At 34.2% G+C, this 20,028-nt stretch overlaps 1 protein-coding gene across 6 annotated transcripts in view; it reads left to right on the top strand.

Moving 5' to 3' along the window:
- KTN1 (kinectin 1 (kinesin receptor)) overlaps positions 1–20,028 on the top strand; it is a 95,423-nt gene that overhangs the window by 10,437 nt on the left and 64,958 nt on the right. For all 6 annotated transcript variants that reach the window (XM_012663786.1, XM_012663780.1, XM_012663783.1 and 3 more), the window contains one exon: positions 17,781–18,333. In XM_012663786.1, the coding sequence (XP_012519240.1) occupies positions 17,811–18,333 (523 nt within the window). In that variant the 5' untranslated portion in view covers positions 17,781–17,810. The remainder of the gene's footprint in view (positions 1–17,780; positions 18,334–20,028) is intronic.

Below are 20,028 nucleotides of genomic sequence, written 5' to 3'. Positions count from 1 at the left end.
AACTTCCCATTTTCCTTCAATTTTATGGTCCTAATAATATTCTTTCACCATGTTGTATGTAGCTCAGATTCATTTACTTTCACTGCTGTATGGAATTTCATCATATGAATATTTTACAATTGATCTATTTTTTGTTTGGACATTTGGGTTTCCAGGGTTTTTATTTTTTTTTTGGTTACTATAAACAATGCTGCTACGAACACCTTGCATAGGTCTATTGGTTGCACTTTAGTGTCTCTGATAGTGTCTTTCAAACTTTCTATTACCACTCACGATAAGAAACATTTTTTATGACCAGTACATTATCAAGTGTACACATATATAACAAAAAACTTTTGTGCAATATTGTGCTATTTTGTTTCATTAGAAATAAAAATACTAGTCAAGACATAAGTTTTTCGCTCTCTACTAAGGAGTCGAGACTTACAGTTTGAATAAATTATTTTGGGGCTTATAGCTAGCTAGGAGTGGAATCGTTGGATTGTAGGAGATAAACATTTTCAGCTTTACTAGGTAGTTCAAAGTTGTTTTCCAATGTAAATGTACCAGTTTATTCCCCTCACCTGTGTATACATGTGATGGCTCCATGTTCTTATACTTGATATTGGCAAAAACTAAAGTTAGCCTATTGTGTATGAATTGTTATCTTGTAGGTTTTTTATTTCCAATTACTGAGAGAAAACATCTTGTTAGTGTTTGCTGGACATTTTTATTTCCTTTTCTCTGAAATGGCTGTTCATTTTTGTGTTGAGTTTGTCTTTTTGGTTGGTAGGAGTTCTTCATATGTTCTGAATACTATTAATAATTCTTTGCCAATTATGTGTCACAAATGTCTTCTCCCACTTTGGCTTGTCTTCTCACTTTCTTATGGTGTCTATATTAAAAGTTTACAGTTTTAATTTAGTTGAATTTGTTAAAAAGAAAACTTTAGACAAATTTAACAGAGTTTAATTGAGCAAAAAACCATTTGCGAATTGGGCAGCCCCCTGAATTAGAATATAAAATAGGTTCAGAGATAACTCTGGCACTGCTGTGTAGCCGGAGGGGATGTATGGACAGGAAAAGGAAAGTGACATACAGAAAATGGAAGTGAGGTACAGAAACAGCTGGATTATTCCAACACTGTTTGAACACTTGGCTGCTGTTTGAAATATGGCTTTTATGATTGGCTGAGACTGAGCTCCTTGTGACAAGATAAGGTTACAGTCTGTTTACACATGCAGTTATGTTACAGTTCATTGTGTACAAAGAAACCTTTAGGCCACTTTTAAAATATGTAAGACAGCTTTCTGCTGAACTTAATTTAACAAATTTTCTAGTATTTTCCTTTTTTAAGGGCTCAAATGTGTTTATTTACTAGATACTTTGAAATAATTTGAGTTAATAGTTCACTAGAATATGGAGTTATTTTGAGGGTTGCATTCTACATTTTGCTTGTAGAGTCTTAAGAAAATAATTACAGTTGACCCTTGAACAATATGGGTTTTGAACCACACCGGTCCATTTATACATGGAGTGGGATGGAAAACCTGCATATACAGGCTGTGGGACTTGAGTATGCTAGGGATTTTGAAGGGTTGGGGGAGTAGGGTGAGGGGATGTCCTGGAACCAATCCCCTGAATATACTGAGGGACTACCATATGTAGAAATGTTTTTAAAAGAAGTTTGGATATTGTTATTCAGTAAACTTTGAAGTCTCCCCTCTTTTGCAACTCTTAAATGACATCGTAAGACATTTGTAAACATTTCAGTGATGCCAGTGTTTGCATGTGGTTTTCCTAAATTGTCATGGATATTTGTTGTGAAGACGCTCACTGTGCTTGCTGTTTTGCAGTTTTACCACAGCACTCTGCAAGTGTGGACAAACTTCTATATATCCAGCTGGTACTCAGTATACTTAAAGTCTGAGGAATCAAATCTTTAATTTTGGAAAATTTTCACCTCTTTAAATATTGCTTGTGTTATTTTCACTTTTCTGCTCTTTCAGTAGACCTATGTTGGATTCTTAGTTTACCCTCTGTGTCTCTTAATTGCTTTATCAATTTTTTCCCTCTTTTCTGTGTCTTGTGTTAGATGAATTCATTACTCTCTAGCAATTTACCAATTCTTTTTTCTGTCCGGTCTATTCTATGTATTGAATCTAAGTGCTGGTATCTGCAATTTTCATTTCTTAGATTTCAAATTGGTGCTTCATATCCATCTGTCTCAATTCTGTTTTTGTTTTATAACCTTTTTGCTACTTAAAAACTCTCCTCATCTTTCTGCTTCTTCAACATGTTCAAATTTAAAAATCTTTGTCAGACCATTTCATAAAATGTTTCATAAATACCATGTGATGTGAATTCGTGATTTTATTGGTGATTTGTTCTCATTAAATTTCTTGCTACATTTTGTATTTAAACTCTGTATTGGTTGCTGTTGGATCAACTCATTATTTTGACAACTAGTAAATAAAAAGAAATAAGCATTTTTCCTCTGTGATTTGTATCTTGTGATAACCAGGAAGGTCATAAGTTTCTATAGATTTAGTCTAGCTAATAAAGAAGGAATTATAGAATATCTGCTTTTTTTTTTTTTTTTTTGAGACAAGAGTCTCACGCTCTTGCCTGGGCTAGAGTGCCGTGGCGTCAGCCTAGCTCACAGCAACCTCAAACTCCTGGGCTCAAGTGATCCTCCTGCCTCAGCCTCCTGAGTAGCTGGGACTACAGGCATGCGCCACCATGCCTGGCTAATTTTTTCTATTTTTTTCTTTAGTTGTTTGGCTAATTTCTTTCTATTTATAGTAGAGACAGGGTCTTGCTCTTGCTCAGGCTGGTCTTGAACTCCTGAGCTCACGTGATCCTCCCACCTCAGCCTCCCAGAGTGCTAGTATTACAGGCGTGAGTCACTACGCCCGGCCAGAATATCTCCATTTTGTATCTCCTAATGAATAATGTCTAGACAAAGATCACCAATAGCTAGCTGCTCATATCATAGAGACATCCATACATTAGGTACTTCCTGATGGAAATGTGCCACACTGTGCATTAATCTTACACTAAAATGAAAACCCTGAAATTTGATCTAGTCTTTAAATTTAACTACCAGTTGATAGAAGATAGAAAAGACAGAAAAACTTGTTAAACACTATGGGGATACTATCAAGAAAATTCAGAAGCAGGAAGCTCTGTAGGACCAGCCACCTAGTTTGATTTTTTTCTAACTAAAAATTCAGAAACTGAATGGTAGAGATGCAGGTATGGTAGATGAAAGGAGACAAGAAATATACCAATCAAAAAATAACAAAAATATTTACAAAGCAGTTGGGGAAATGTTAACACTGGTTGGATATTTAATATTAAGGAATTATTGTTAATTTTTAATTTGCTGTGGGACTGGATGTTTTGTCATCTTTTTATCTCCAGGCTGAGAGCTTCTAAAAAGCTATAGTTCTAGATAATAGGTTTGCAGCCTGATTGGTTTTCATACCTCTTCCTTCCCTTCCTCTCCTCTCCTCCTTCCCTTCTTTCTTATCTCCATCCCTTGGTGTCAAGCAGTGAACCTGGTTCTGTTGCTGTTACCTTTAGGAGCTGATGTATCGGGCCACCTTCCTCATTCCTTCTTCCCTATGCTCCACTTTAGGTATGAGTTACTGTTTTGAATTTTTATTGCATTTCTGACCTAGAGAGATGTTTATCTTAGTTTTGAGTTTAGCCACATGTAAAAAATAATTTCCTTTTATGTTTCATACCATTGTTAAGTGTTTGAAATAGAAGAAAGTCTTTATTGGAAATATTCATTTCTACTTTTTTTAATTTTGATTTTTGAATCTCAGCTACTGTATCAGGGGTAATACTCAGAATGTATCCTGAGCGCTCCAGTTTGGTGATCTGTTTCCTTCCTTTGCTCAAATCTGTCTTCTTTTAATCTTGTTGAATATTATTTAACTCTATAGAACAAATCTGATTTTAGTATCACACTAACTTATGATTATAATTAGTTAAAATCCTTAAGCCTTGAAGTGTGATTTTTTTTTTTTTTGCTCCTGCTACTTGATCTTACTTATCCTATCTTTCTTCATTGTGCTTTGGAGTTGCTAGTCTAATTCAAACTGAATGGATCTTTTTCTTTTTCGAGATAGGACTGGTATTCCTTGCTGTCTTATTGCTTTTTGTCTCCAACTTGAAAATCAGATATTTAATGACTTGAATTCATGTTTGAAAACCCTGCTGCTAATTTAAAAGCCATTAAATGAAAACATAATTTCCATTAATTTTAGTGGGAAATTATGATGTTTTATTCCTTCCCAGACACTTTTCACCCATAAGATAAATATTAATCCAACAATGAAAATGAGTTTATAGGCAGTTTGAAAGTAAATACACTTTATATACAAAATGTAATGTCATATAATGAAGGCTTATTGTATTTCCCAAAGGAGGAAGAGAAAACTTGGTGGTGGTGGTAGTTAGTGGAGTATCATTCTTTGGAAAGCCTGTTCTTTCTGTACTGTTTTCTTCACTAGTTTCAAACTTTTTGGAGCTCAGAATTATCTTGCATTCAGTCTGCACTTAAAAATCAAAAAAGCACCATTAGGGCAATAAAATCTAAACACAAGTTTTGAAACCACGAGAAGTAGAGCACATGCACAGAAGATGGAAGAGTTGTAGGAAATGATAGATCTTTGTTGTTCTTGCTTGGTATATGTACCCAAAGCAAAATATTCTGCGTTGATTCAGACATGTCTTACAGTACAGATATGTTACATATATACTTTGACTAGAAACCGTTATGTTGAATAAAATGTTGAGCGTGTCCTCTTGAAGTCATGATGTTGAAATATTACTCTTTATAGAATATTTATTTTGTGTGTGTTTAGGTAAACAATCATAATACCAAAAAAGTCATTGCTTGAAAAGTGATAATTTTTAAGAGCCATTTTGATGAAAACCAGTTAACTGAACAATTCATTATATGAAGTAAGTCTGTGGACTTAATAATATGGTATCCCTGCTTATCTGAATTATTGGAATTACTGCTATTCCAACCAGGTAACTGAAAGAGTAACAAAGGATAAAATAGTCTTTTTTTATGAAACATTATTTAGTTGGTTTGCTTTTTGTTCCTATCCTTGTATTCATCACATCTTTTATAAACTGGCAAGTTGTCTGTAAGTAATTGATTAAAATGTTAGTAAGGTCAGGCTAAGAACAAAAATCTTTGATTCATGATTAAGATACTTTCTAAGCCATTCATTGGCAACGTTGGGCTATGATTGTTTAACCTTTTAAGTATTCCCCAATTTATGCTATTTTTCAGCCGTGTTCAGGACTTATCAATCTTGTCTCCAAGGATAGCTTGTTTACTTGATATCAAGTGTTCTGCCAAAATCAGGCATTTATAATGTGTATTGGGTTTTCCTGATTTAGCAATGCTTCTGTTAAAAAAAAAGAGGCATCGGAATGACATTTTTTAAATAGTGGCTGTTTTATAGTGGATGGCTTTTGATGCCCCTACATTTTTTAGGTAGTGGTATTGTCTGGATTTACCTAAAATGAATTCACCAATTTTAATTTTGACTACTTTCTGCTATTTTTAGTACATGATAGTTTTTACCTCCTGCCCCACCCCCCAACTTTTGGACATCTTCTAACAGTGGGGAAAGCAGAAGCCTTTCATGGAACTTGAAATGTAGGATTATGGCATCTGTGTACTGTCTGTTAAAGGCAGTATCTGTCTTTGCTTGGCTGTTGAGGTGATTGTATAAACATGGTTTATAAGGACAATCCCCAGAGTAGGATAGCCATGTAATAGGGGCCTCTACTTGTGGCTATTTTGTAGGTTCTGGTAACTGATCACCTTTCAAACTCTTACCTTATATTTCTGTTGTCTGGAGGGGGGTCTTTGCAACCACAGATTTTGAAGGTTCACAGTATGTGGTGTTTCAGTTATGTTAACTGGATAATTTACATACTTAAGCCAACTTTATGACCATGGAAATTCAGTTGATAAAATCACAAAGACTACTTTTTCTTGGAGTTAGCTCTCTAGTAAACTAGCTTCTTATCAAGATCAGTTATCTATTTTTTGCTTAGATTTATTATTGGGGGTGACGTCAAAAGAATAGAGCCATCTTTTTGGTAAACTTTTTTTGGGGGGCATTGTAGACTTAAACGTGTTAATATGTTAAAGTTACACTTATTTCCAATTCAGAGTAATTATATCTGTACTTTTTGATTTTTTTCTATCATATATTCCTTTTGCAGTTTCAAGAACATTATAATAAAGTCCATATCGTGATGAAACAGCCTTGATTTTGTTGTAGAGTAATAGTGAACACAAATAGGCTTGATATATACATATTTACGAGGGTTTATTTTGAAAGGAAATGCAAAGGGAAGGACTAACAAGGACTACCTATATGAAGTTATGTATGTTCAGAGAAGTAAATCTTTTTTTCTCTCCAGAGTTATGCTGAATGCCCTTTAGTCCACAAATATTTGACAGTGTTATACATTGGGTACTGTGTACTCCCAGATAGTAGGTGGGAGCAAACATACATTTGAATAGGAGTCACTCATTTGGCATGTTAAACTTTGAGTAGTATAAACTAAACTTTGCACAATCAGTGAGTAAAAATCTTTAGTGAATGTTTTCTTAAACCATAGTTCTTAAGGTACAGTTTCAGGGAATGAGGACCATGTAAAATTATGAATGTAAAATTTCATTTCAGTGAATCAGAATGGGGAAATTTCTTAACTTTTTTAAGATTCTTTTTCTTTAACTTCACTATAGATTTATAATCAGTTTATTAACAGAAGTAATATTTCAGAACAATCTGCAGATTATGATACATAAGTAGTTTCCTCGCCTTATTTTAGTTTCATTTGTATGTACTTGTAGTTAGAGAATGTGTAAGATTTTGCTGTATTCACAGTTTTGCTGTTTGTATAGACTTTTTATCTCTTTGTTTTCTCTTAAATAGTGGAGATAGGAATTTGCTTGTAGAATGACATAAAATCAGAATTGAAACGTAGAAATGAAATGTAGACTATGGAGTATATTGTAAGGTTTTAGGGAAAAAACTCAGGCTTTCACTATTTAATTGGTGCATTTGACTATAAAATGCTGTAAAGTTTTGTCCTAATTTTATGTGGCTTTATACTTGGAAGCTTGTAATTGAGGGGCCAGAGAGGGAAAATTCTTTGCTAGCATTTTTCTTGCTGCCTTCCTTAAAAGTATTTTAGGGGGAAAAAAAGGTCAGCCGTAATCCCCAATGAAAGAGTATTGGATTCTTAATCATATTCTGGTTGGAAGAGGCATTGTTCATTTAAAAAAAACTACATTCCTGATAAGCAAATTACATATATAGTATTTTTGTTTGCTAACATTAACGATCAGTTTTGTTCATTACATAGGTGACAGACTTATTACTTCTGAAAACTAATATTCCAGTGTTTAACTGGGTCTAGAATTCTGTTAATGGTTATTGTTTCTATGGAGATTTTATTACATTATCTTTTGGCTTCTGTTGCTCATTACTTCTGAAAACTAATATTCCAGTGTTTAGCTGGGTCTAGAATTCTGTTAATGGTTATTGTTTCTATGGAGATTTTATTACATTATCCTTTGGCTTCTGTTGCTCATTAGTATGTAAGTCTAAATTATTTTATAGGTAATCTTTTCTGTGTTTTTAATACTTTATATGCTTTGAATTATATAGTGTTAATACAGATATGTTTGAATATCTTTATTCTGTCCAGATTTTACTTCCTTTCCTGAATTGGAACACTTGTATCTTTCAACAGTTTTTGAAAATTCTCAGCCGTTACCTCATCAAATACTACTTTATTTTTTTCTCTCCTTGAATTCCCATTTGATTTATTGGACCTTCTCATTGTATCTTTCATGTCTATTAATTTTTCTTTCACATTTTCCCTTATGTATCCTTTTGTGCTACATTGTCAGTTTTTATCAGATCTATCTTATTTAATAATTCTTAAACTTTGTATAATATAGTCCATTTAGTTTTTAATTTCTGGGTGTTTGTGTGTACATATTGGTCACACAGTTTGCAAAGTTTTTTTCAAGTCTTTCTAGTCTTTCTGGTTTTTTATGAGTGTTTTCTGTGTGTCTAATGTCTTTTACAGCTCTAATGGCTGAAAAAAAAATTTTTATAGTCTCGTTCTTTTATATGGAGTTACTTGGGATACACTGCCTATTTGTATCTATTAGCCTTTATTCATTTTTTTTTTTTTTTTGAGACAGAGTCTCACTGTGTTGCCCGGGCTAGAGTGCCGTGGCATCATCCTAGCTCACAGCAACCTCAAACTTCTGGGCTCAAGCAATCCTTCTGCCTCAGCCTTCCGAGTAGCTGGGACTACAGGCATGCGCCACCATGCCCGGCTAATTTTTTCTATATATTTTTATCCAATAATTTCTTTCTATCTTTAGTAGAGATGGGGTCTCGCTCTTGCTCAGGCTGGTCTCGAACTCCTGAGCTCAAACAATCTGCCCGCCTCGGCCTCCCAGAGAGCTAGGATTACAGGCGTGAGCCACCGCGCCCGGCCCCTTATTCATTTTTGATTGCAGGTACATTCCTGCCAAAGGTGAACTTACAAATATTATACTGTACAGACTAGATTGGATACAAAGAATTTTTTTCCAGAGGGGTTTTGTTTCCTTTCTAAGAGCTTTTGTTGCCTTTGAACCATTTTTACATTAATATTTTTGGTAGGGAGGGTGTGGGGTGGCAGAGTGTAGGTGCAAATCTCAGAATCCATAGTTATAAAATCTTAATGAAGACTTTCTGTCTGGCTTTTGGAAAAGCAGACAAGCTTTCTCTTTTTGTCTTTTTCTTGTGTTAATGTAGTATGTGTTTGGTTTCTCTCTTGTGTTAATATAGTATGTGTTTGGTTTCTCTCTTAGTCTCTCCTTTGCTGACTGTGGACCCCTTGGAGAGTCTCTATTTCCACTTCTCCAATTAGCAGCCCAAGAACTCTTGTCTTAACCTTAAATGGATATTAACACTTTCAGTTCTTATTTCATTTCCCCCATCATAGGATTTCCCTTAATTTCCAGAAAACTGGAGTATTTTGCTTCCAGAAAGCAAAACAGTTTATTTTTAAATTGAAACTTTTAGCTCATAGTGCTAGAAATGGTTTCCCCAAATTAGTTTTTAAAAGTCATGATTTAATTTATTAAATTAAAAATATAATAACTTTATGTTATTAAAGTAATATGAACTCATGGTTGGAAAATGTTACCATTCTGAAGGACATAAGGTGAAAAGTTATCAGGAAAAGTACCCAGAAATCACCACAGAGTAAATGGTTTCTGAGGTATCCTAGGAGTTTTCTATCCATAAATGTGTATAACTGTCACATAAAAGGAAATTTTCTCTGTATACTGTTCTGCAGTTTGCTTTTTATATATGTTTTGGTTTACATAAAATATATTTTCAATGTCTTCCTATATTACTTGTGAAGCTCTACTGTAAGCTTAGTCATTTCCCTAATGTGGGGCACATGGTTCTTTCTAGTTTTATAAAGTTACATGCTAACCATGAAGACCCTTAAGTATATCTTTGTATTTATGTGATTATGTCTGTAGAATAAACTGTCAGAAAAGGAATTTTCTCTTTTGAACGGTATGCACTATTTTTATACTTCGACTAAGGCTTTTTCAAATTTCTCACTGAGTTGCACTAGTTAAACTAACCCTATGAGAGTACTGGTTTTCATACTCTTTGGCCCATGCCTTTAATTATTTGCCAACTATAGTGAAAAGAGATGTAATATATACACACATGTAATTTTGTTTTTTGACAGCTTGAGGTATAACTGGTATATACTTAACTGCATGTATTTAACATGTACAATATGATAAATATTGTCCCATGCACATCGGTGAAACAAACACCACCATCAAGGCAGTGGACATATGCATCATGTCCAAAATTTCCTTGTTCTCCCTGGTAGTCTCTTCTTCCTACATCTTCCTGCCTGACAACCTAAGCGGAAAAGAGGTCATTTAATGTTTTAATTTGCATTTCTTTAACATCCTAGCTAAACTTCCCTAAGGGATGATAGATTTTTGTGAATGACAAGTTTTGAAGGTTAGGGTAGAGATAGGACCACAGGGAAAAGTTATAGGTAGATAAGATTTTGGATCAAAACTAGGAAGAACTTGTATAACAAATATTTAAAGAAATAAAAGGGGCTTTTGGGAGGTGTTCATCCCTGGTATTCCATCATAGGCTGACTGACCATTTAGCTGGGTCTTATCTCTGTGTGGCTAATTGGCCCTTTCTAACCCAGAAATCTTGTGAAAAGGAAAGGTAGGTCAAGATTATAGATTTTAGGGGAGAAAACCTTCTGTACATGGTATAACTGTTTTATAATTACATTATTGGTATGAATTTCATGTTCTGGTATTAATTTTTGAGATTTTGATAATTTATATTCTTTTGTCTTTGAAAACTGATTTTATGTGTTGATTTGAAAGACTGAGTATTTAAAAAGTTATAAATTTCTTTGGTATTAAAGCTTTCAGTTTGTCTAATTAAATTATCATAAATTAGATTTCTTTATGAAATCAGCTTTTAACCAGATTATCTCCTGTGGAAGTATTTTTAAATGAGCAATGCCTGTTCCTGAGAAAATGGGCTACTTTGTGCTTGACGAGTAAGCAGAACTTTAAAAGATGTGGATGTTACTAAATTTCAGCAGCTACCAGCTGTTCGGTTCCTTTCCAGTTTCTTAGAGAAGCTGTTCAAACTGATTTATCTATTCTCACATTAAAAGAAAAAGTTTTGATTAAAAAATAAAATAGAAGTTTCAGGTGTTGTTACATGATACCTAATGGAGAAATTAAATTTCATTATTCATTTATGGCATTAGTTGGATTCACTTCAAATTGGGGTAGCAGTACTTTAGAGTGGATATTGCTGAAATAACTTAAGGAGTGTGTTAAGATGTGAGTCATAGAAATAACTATGTGTTGCAGTAGGGTAATTGCACCACAGCTTTGAGATTTCAGTGTAGTCCGTAAAGTTAATTTTAGAAAAAATGTTGTAAGTGGAGTTCCCATGTAGGGGGAGGGGGGCAGGCAGGAGGGCGACTCTAATGTTTAGGCATACTAGATTATTTCATCTTTTGGTTACTTTGAATCTTTTTCTTATTTTAAAAGATAATTTTATTGTGCACTCTGAGGTCATTATACTTTCTGTGCAGTTACTAACTAGGGCAATAGGAATTTAGATGAGTTTTGTATTTTGATGGCCATTGCAGGAAGTGGTTAATGCTTTGTCTGTTTTTCTCATTGTATTGTCTTTTTCTTATTGATTTGTAAGGTGAAATTTATTTTTAAAAATGTTTATTGCAGATGTAATGTTACTTATAAACATTTAAACATACAGAACTGTATAAAATGAGTCTGCCTATTTTCTTGTTTTTAAATGTTATACTTTTTTCTTACATTTAAAACTTTATTTAAATAAAGTTTTATTCAAATTTGAACAAATTTTTATTTGATCTGACTGTTACAGCCTTTCTTCTGATTTAGAATAACTTGCTAAAAACTAAATCTTTGTACCTGCTTGGATTTGTTTTAGATTTTGAGTTCTACTGTGGTGTGTACTTTTATCTTTAAATCACACTACAGTATATTGCTGCTTCCTTATATTTGTTAAAACTGTCTGCTATCTCATAGAATCTATGCATGGGTGCATAGAGAATAGTGCTCTGGCATTTTAGGAGGAGAACTAGCTGTAGACATGGTACTTGAACTGGAAGAGTAAGACCATATTGAGGCTGAGTTAGGTTTTTTTGCTCTGGTTTATAGACACTTTGTATTTTCCTCCTCAGGATCTTAGCACTGCTAAACATCCTGCATTCAAAGTTTTGAATTTAAGTGGAGAATAAAAATGAATGCAATTTATAAAGAATGAAAAATTGAATGATAATTATAATGTATTTTATGGGACCTCCAGTACCATTCTTTTTTCCCTTTCATCTAATGACTTTGCTTCACATTTCGTTAAGAAAATAGTAGCATTAGGAATTGTCACAACTTCTAACCATATCCTCTCCTTGCCTGTGCCTTTATACTCTTCCTTACGTTTATACCCATTCCCTTGGTGATTTTATCCAAGCATGTGGCTTTAAATATAGTCCATGTGCTGAATACTTCCAAATTTATATCTCCAGCCCGTACTTCTCAGCTGACCAAACAATCTTTTATTTAGCTGTCTGCTGGACATCACCTAGCTAAAACCAAACTCCTGACCTTAAACCTAGCTATGTCCTGTCCACGTTTCCCTTATCTCAGTAAAAGGCAAAGGACAACTCTTTTTTTTTTTTGGCTTAGTCTGAAAGCTTTGGAGTTGTTTTTGGCTTTGCTTGGTCTCTCACACCCCTCATCCAGTCTGTCAGCAAATCATCTTGGCTCTCTACCTTCATCATGTATCCAGAATTTGACCACCTCAGCTGCTACCAACTTGCTGTCATCATCAGTGGATTATTTCAGTTGTCTCCTAAGAATTTTCCTTGCTTTCACTTTATCCCTACACCCTTCCCTACTCAGAGCCCTGCATTGGTTTCCCACATTACTGAGAATACTAGCCACAGTCCTTCCAAGAGTCTGAAGAAGTTATATGACTTGTTAACCACACCCCTAACCCTTCATATTATCTCTATAACATCATTTACTTTTGCTCTTATTCATTCTACTTGAACTACATTGTCCCTATTGCTTTTGCTCATATATACCAGGTATGTTCCTGTCTCATGATCTTTGTGCTTGCTCTTCCCTCATTCACTCCATTCAGCTCTTCACTTAGGCACAGATAGGGACGTAGCTCTATCCCTCGCTTATTTCAGGTCTTTATTCATTTTTTTTCAGCGAAATCCTCCCTGACCATTCTATTCTAAATTGTAATCTCTGTCCACTTTCCTTCTTCCTATGCTCCCCATTTCTCTTTCTTATCACTATTCTTGCTACTTATTACCATTTCATATACTGTATATTAATTGCTCGTCTGTCTTTCCGTTAGTAGAATGTTAACTGTGTAAGTGCAGGGTTTGTGGCCCTTTTACTGCTGTCTGTTCAGAACGTGCTAGAACAGTGCTGACATGTAATCGATGCTAAAAAACTAAATGAATGAATAATAAAGACTATTGTGGAAGATAGTAGTTGAAATGACATATTCACAGGTATAATTTGAGCTGGGTTTTGAACGATAAGTGAAGAAGGCCAAAGCGAAGATTTTTAGATTTAATAGGGAGAAGGCAAAGTGCTTTAAGTTGAACTTTATAAAGTGGCTCCTTTGTTTGCCTGATTCAGAACCCATAGTAGCTTCTTATTGCTGATTTTGCCTATTTAATTGCTGATTTTCTTCAGCTGGTTGTCCTTTATATTCTTCAAAATCGTATCTAAAACTCCAGACATGAACCTATTCCTATATTGATCTTGGCAAGTGGTTTAATCATTTGTGGAATTTTCCAAGCTAGACATGTAGGAGTTATTTAGACTCCTCACTCACTTTATCATAGTTACCTTTTCTTGTTAGTTGTTCCATCCAGGTATTTCTGTCTGCATTGACTTAATTTACTCTCATCTATTGAAAGTCATTTTAATTGGTCTCCTTGAACTTTTTTTTAACCTATCAATTGGGCTTTAAATTTTGATTTTTATCTGTGGAAGTCCTAATTCAGATCTGCCCACTTTTGATAGTTTCTGTTCTTTGCTCATTTTCTAAATTCCCTCTTTTTTATGTATGTTATAATCTATATCTGTTAAATCCAGTATCTTTAGTCTTTAGAGATCTAATTCTTTAGCTTGTTTCTGATGCCTCTTGCTAATGGTGGCTTATCACATGTTCTCTTATTTGGGGTTCTGGGCTCATTCATATCTGGTAACAGTCTTTGAAAATCTTAAGGAGGCTGGCTTAGGAGAGAATTCCACAAAAGTGGATATGCATCTGCTTCTGCCATATGTACTTTGGGGACCACCAGTTTGACACCACATAAATTTTCTGATTTGGCATATGCAAGATCATGCAAGTAATTTGGACCCTAAACCCGTTTAAGAAGAAACTCATGGATACCAATTTTTAGGGAAGAGTCTGAGTAAAGGCAAAATCAGGACCAAAAGTAAAAACTCTTGACTTGCATTTTAGTGCTTCATTATATTGCTATTCACCAATCTTGAAATAATTTACTTTTACTCAGGATATATCTGGAATGTAACTTGCATACTTTATTTGAAGGTTAGCAACTACACAATGCCTAATCTTTAATTTTAACAGAAGGAGTTTATAAAATATTGTCGGTATTTCTTTTGTGGAATGGAATCTGATTTAATGATACTTGGCCACTTAATGATAAACTTTTTTATCAGTGTACCTACAATAAATAAACCACTTTTTCTTTAAAAAAGATTATCTTATCCATTTAAAAACAACAGAAGATGTTATTGTGGGTTTAAAGGAAGGGAAACATTGTATGAATAGTGGCATGTTTGGAATGCTAAGTATTTAGATTCCATGTGATCAGATTACAGATAGATTTTTTTTTTTTTATGAACATTATTTTTACAAGGAACCTTTAATAATAGCTTTCAATTTAGGCCTTACAGCTACTCTTGGTAATATTTTAACTATATTATACATTGAATAAAGTTCTTGTAGGCTACTCAGAGAGCTCTTCCCTGAATTTCCCTCAATATCATTACCAATCCCCTTTTGTCTCCCTTTTCCCTCTTTATATAATTCTGATGCCCATGGGTATAATGTGAACCTGAGGTACATTAATTGGTATTGTAGTATTTATTCATTAAGTACTCTTTTTGCCATTTTTTTAAAATAAGAAATTGAACATTTTATGAATTTCTCTTAAAGTTTAAAATACTAAGGCAAGTGAGATTGCACCCATTATTCTGGCGCAACTCTTTAGTTATTGAACTTATATATAAAATGTTTCGATCATACAAATAAAATGATTTGTACTTTAGCAGCATTGAATTTAACACAAAGTCTTAGTATTTATAGTTTTAATAGGTGTATTTTGAATTGATATTTGCTATTGTAAACCATTCTGATGTTGGATGTTTTATGTCTTTTTTCGGTTTTTATGTAATGTTGCTATGAACATCTTTATGTGCTTTTTCTTGCAAATAAATTGCTTGGGATAAAGGGTCAGGATTATTGGGTTAAAGGAATGCAAACATTTGAGGTTCATCTAGATGCAGAATGAGCTCAGCTGAAGGGGAATTGGACTGTGTGAAGGGAATCTCAGGAAAATCCAAAGACAGGAGGAAGCATGATTCCTTCAGGCCTGAAATGGGACCTGGAAAAGGAAACTAGAAAATCATCAGAACATTTGAGGAATCACTGTTGCAGAGTTCTTGTGGTCACCTAGCCTCTCTTCTCCTGAACATTTGCTTTTTTCCCTTTCTATACAGGTGAACTGGCACTGCTTGACTATAGATTCTGCTCTCCAGGACCTAGGCTTGCACTGAGCTGCAGCTTGCTGTTCATCAGGCCTTTTTAACTTTGACTTGTCCTCTTTTTTTCAGCTTCTGTGGCTGCCGCTAAGTACCTTAGTCTCTCTTTTTCTTCTTCAAAGCAAAAATTTTAAGCATTCCAACTCTTGGTTTTGTCTTTTCCCCTCCCCCAACTCCCCAGTTAAGTTGAATAGGCTGTGTATCCTTTGGATGCTATGTTTTAAAAAAATTCTCTGCTCTTTAAAAGCATTCCCGGTTGATCACTAACACTTAGGCAGGCACAGTAAGATATATATATGTCTGATCAATTTAAAACCTGGATAGTTCATCTTAACATGAATTATCAGGGAAACAATTCTTTATAAAGTTTCTTTTAGTATTTGGTTAGCACGTGATTCCTTTTCCCCTTCACCTTGTTAAAACCTGTCTTAGTAAGTCCAGAGTTGTGTTAATGCTATTTTAAAAAATGCTTGTGGAAGTGTGAATTGTTTCAATTACAAAGATTAATGATATGCCTGTTGAACTGGTTATTTCTTGTATGCTTGGGGGATTGATTCTGGGACCCCGTATACCCAAATCTGCGCATACTGAAGTCCCACAGTTGGCCCTGTGGAACCTGAGTATACGTATAGTAAAGTAGGTTCTCCATATAAGTGGGTTTTGCACCCACCGAATACTGTATTGTCAATAGCATTTGGTTGAAAAAATCTGCGGATAAGTGGACCATCTCAGTACAAACCCGTGTTGTTCAACAGTCAACTGTACTTTGTTCTCAGGTTCCATTTCTGGCTATTTTCAGACTTGGGTCATTGCTGGTATAACTTGAAACAAGTATGCTCTGCATTTTAAAATGGGATATAAATTAATTGAAAGACAAAGTTAAATTTAATGAGCTCAAGTTGATTATGCTAACAATGTAAGATTTCCATTTTGTCTGTCTTGGCATTTAACACAGATAAGTGTGAATAGCTTTATTTTGTCTTGCAAAATTCATGAGTTCTCTTAAGAATGGTTCTGGTGAAGTTTTATATTCAATAAACTCAGATTTATCCAGCTTAAACCCAGATGTTTTCCAGGGTCTAAAATAATTAGAATGATTCTGTTTAGGTAGAATTTAGTTTCTTTAATCATTATCTGTAAGACTCTTAAAGACAATAAAAACTTAAAAATTCTCAGATTTATTTGTATATTAAAAATATAAAAGTTAACTTTAATTTGCTTTATGCTAAACATATCCTGTTGTTTAATTCCATGTGCATCACACACCTTGCCCTTTTCTACAACAGATTTAACATAGAATACAAGCTACTTTTTTGTGGCTTATACATGTTTATAAGAATATTGATACCTAGAATCTAACCATCACAGTCATTTTTACTTTGAGATTTAATTTTGGCAGAAACTACCCTTTAGGTGAGGGATATAATATGTATATTCTAGGCAGATGCGGGTAGTCAGGTCACACCTTTTTTTTCCCCAGTAGCTATTGGTTTAATTTAAAAGTAAGGCTGATGGTTCTGTTGATGAGACAAAGCCTTTTTTTTTTTTTTTTGGTTAAGCATTTGGGCAAGGATGGCTAGCCTTTCTTTTGCAGTATAACTTGTTTCATGCAGTATAGGATACCTTGGAAAAAATTGAGAAAAGCGTCTAATGTGTATTTTATTTTAGTGCTGAACGCCACATTCTAACATTTTGATTTTGACTTTATTATATTTCCATATCCTTGTATATCACCACATCATGAGGCTGTTAGTCACTGCAGTAAAGACACTAGAAGTCTGAATGGTCTTAAATTTCTAAGTGAAGGAATGAACTACCTTTTCTTCTCTTCTTTTTATTTGCCGTTAAGAGTATGGTACTTTTAATGGATATCCAGTGAGCCAATCAGTTGCTAATAGTTAATACCTCTTAATTTTCACATATGATAGTATTCATCAACATTATACAATAAAAAGAAAAAGCTAACTATTAATAAAGTTATCAGAAGTGGATATTTTGGGGGGGGGGAATGTAATGAACATTGAAGTTTTTTCCCTCCCATTAGGATCTTTTCACATGATTAAAAAATGGAAGTATGTGTTACAGTCACTCTTTCTAGTTACTATTTTTCTTTTGTAGTATATTTGAATTGTAGTTGGCGGAGTAATCAAGAATGTGATTTAAACAACTAACCTGTTTAGATTTGTAGATTAGATTAGATCTAAAATGTCACTTGAAAGAGCATGGGTTTTCAGTTTCATATTTATAAGACTGACAGCTTCGTTTTTGTTTTTTTTTCCTCTCCCCCCCCATTTAGGTTTCATAGGATCACATTAACAAAAGCACCATGGAGTTTTATGAGTCAACATATTTTATTGTCCTTATTCCTTCAGTGGTTATTACAGTAATTTTCCTCTTCTTTTGGCTTTTCATGAAAGAAACATTATATGATGAAGTTCTTGAAAAACAGAAAAGAGAACAAAAACTTATTCCTACCAAAACAGATAAAAAGAAGGCAGAAAAGAAAAAGAATAAAAGGAAAGAAATCCAGAATGGGAACCTCCATGAATCTGATTCTGAGAGTGTGCCTCGGGACTTTAAATTATCTGATGCTTTGGCTGTAGAAGATGAGAAAGTTATACCTGTTCCATTGAATGTGATTGAAACCTCAAGTAGTGTTAGGGAAAGAAAGAAGAAGGAAAAGAAACAAAAACCTGTAGTTGAAGAGCAGGTCATCAAAGAAAGTGATACATCAAAGATTCCTGGCAAAAAAGTAGAACCTGTCCCAGTTACTAAACAGCCTACCCCGCCCTCTGAAGCAGCTGCCTCAAAGAAGAAACCAGGACAGAAGAAGTCTAAAAATGGAAGCGGTATTGTAATCTATTTAACATTATTGCATGATTATATTTCTTTTCTTTAGATCTTTGAAATTCGAATATTTTGTTAGGTGTGTACATAGAATGTTAAATATTGAGTCTGAAACCAAGATGATGACTTTCACTGTGTGTTTGCTTTCATTAACATTAATTGCTGATAGAAATTAGTATTGATCATGAAACAGCACTTTTAAAACTAAACTTCATGTTATAAATATGGAAAAGATCTTTAATAGAAATTTATAAAATCCAACTTTGGCTGTTTTACTAAAACCACTAAGGACTTGTAAATATCAGCAGTTAGGAACTTCTACATTTATTTCAACTGACATTTTCTCATCAATGTGCTATTAATTAAAGATGAAAAGATAAAATCAGATATCATTTTTCACCCTCAATTGATTTGTTTTGCAAACAATTATCATACGTCTGTTTTATGCTAGGCATTATTTTAGGTGCTAGGGCTATAGAGATGAATAGTTCATTTTCAAGATAGTCACATGCTAGCTGTAGACACAAACATGAACAGGTCATTATAATATAAAAAGTTTAGCATATGACCTAGGTATGTCTGAACTAGGAATTCTAAGGTAGGCCACTTAGAGTATGTAATGCCAAAAATTAATTTTAAAGTTTAGTACTAGCTAGGTTTTTTGAGTGGATAGGGAGGAGTGGTATAGGCTATTCAAGCGAGAGGGGTTAATAGGTACAGTGGAAAGGACCTGAGAAATGGTGTGGTGATATATGAAACTATAAAGAGTTTGCTTTGTATGAAAGGACTTGTGTGTACTGGTAAGTGATTTGTGTATCTTAACTTGTTGAGGGTTAAATTGATTATAGCTAGCTAGGATTAAGGCGTGATACTAGAGAAATAAAAGTACCACACATTTTCGTGGAGAAAGACATGTAAGCCAGTAACAAAGTGTTGTAATTTATGTAGGAGATGTACAAAATGTAGAAGAAATACAGAAGCCAGAGCAGCTACTACTTATGGGGTCGGGGGATGAAAGGCTTTACAGAGAAGGCAGTGCCTGAGTTGGGTGTTCGAGACTTAATCGCTTCACTAAGTGGATAGTGGGGTCTCGTCGTACGTTGGCAGAATGTGTGTAAAGGCACGGTGTACAAGAATACAATGTATTAAGCCGTGAAATACGAGGTAGGGAGTAGTAGGGAACAAAGCTGAAAAGATAGCAGTGGCTAGATCATGGTAGCTTTTGTATACAGTGCTAAGGAACTGGAACTTCTTAGGTTAGCCATTGTCGAAGATTTTCAAATGTTAGTTACGTGGTCAGATTTCTATTTTAGAAAGATTTCTTTTGCAGAATTTGCAAGGACAGATATCATGAGGCAATATCTGATGTAAGACTAGTTAAGAGGTTATTATAATTTTCCAAAGTTAAGATGTGGGCCTGAACTATGAAAGAAATAGAAGAAATAGAATATAGAGAGGTATGCAAAGAAAGAATGACATGACTAACCTCATTATAAAGGGGTATGGCAGATAAAGGAGAAAATAGGATCAAGGCTGATCCCCTAAGTTCTGAGTTAGGTCAGGGTTGGCAAACTGCAACCTATGAGCCAAATCTGGCCCACTTCATTTTTTACACCCACGAGCCAAGAATAGTTTTTACATTTTAAGTGGTTGGGAAAAAAATCAAAAGAAGAATAATATTTTGAGAAACATGGAAA

The sequence above is a fragment of the Propithecus coquereli genome, unplaced genomic scaffold, assembly GCF_000956105.1.
Source record: "Propithecus coquereli isolate 6110/MARCELLA unplaced genomic scaffold, Pcoq_1.0 Scaffold83, whole genome shotgun sequence".
NCBI classification, from domain to species: Eukaryota; Metazoa; Chordata; class Mammalia; order Primates; family Indriidae; genus Propithecus; species Propithecus coquereli.
This window is presented reverse-complemented; position numbering and strand designations above follow the sequence as displayed.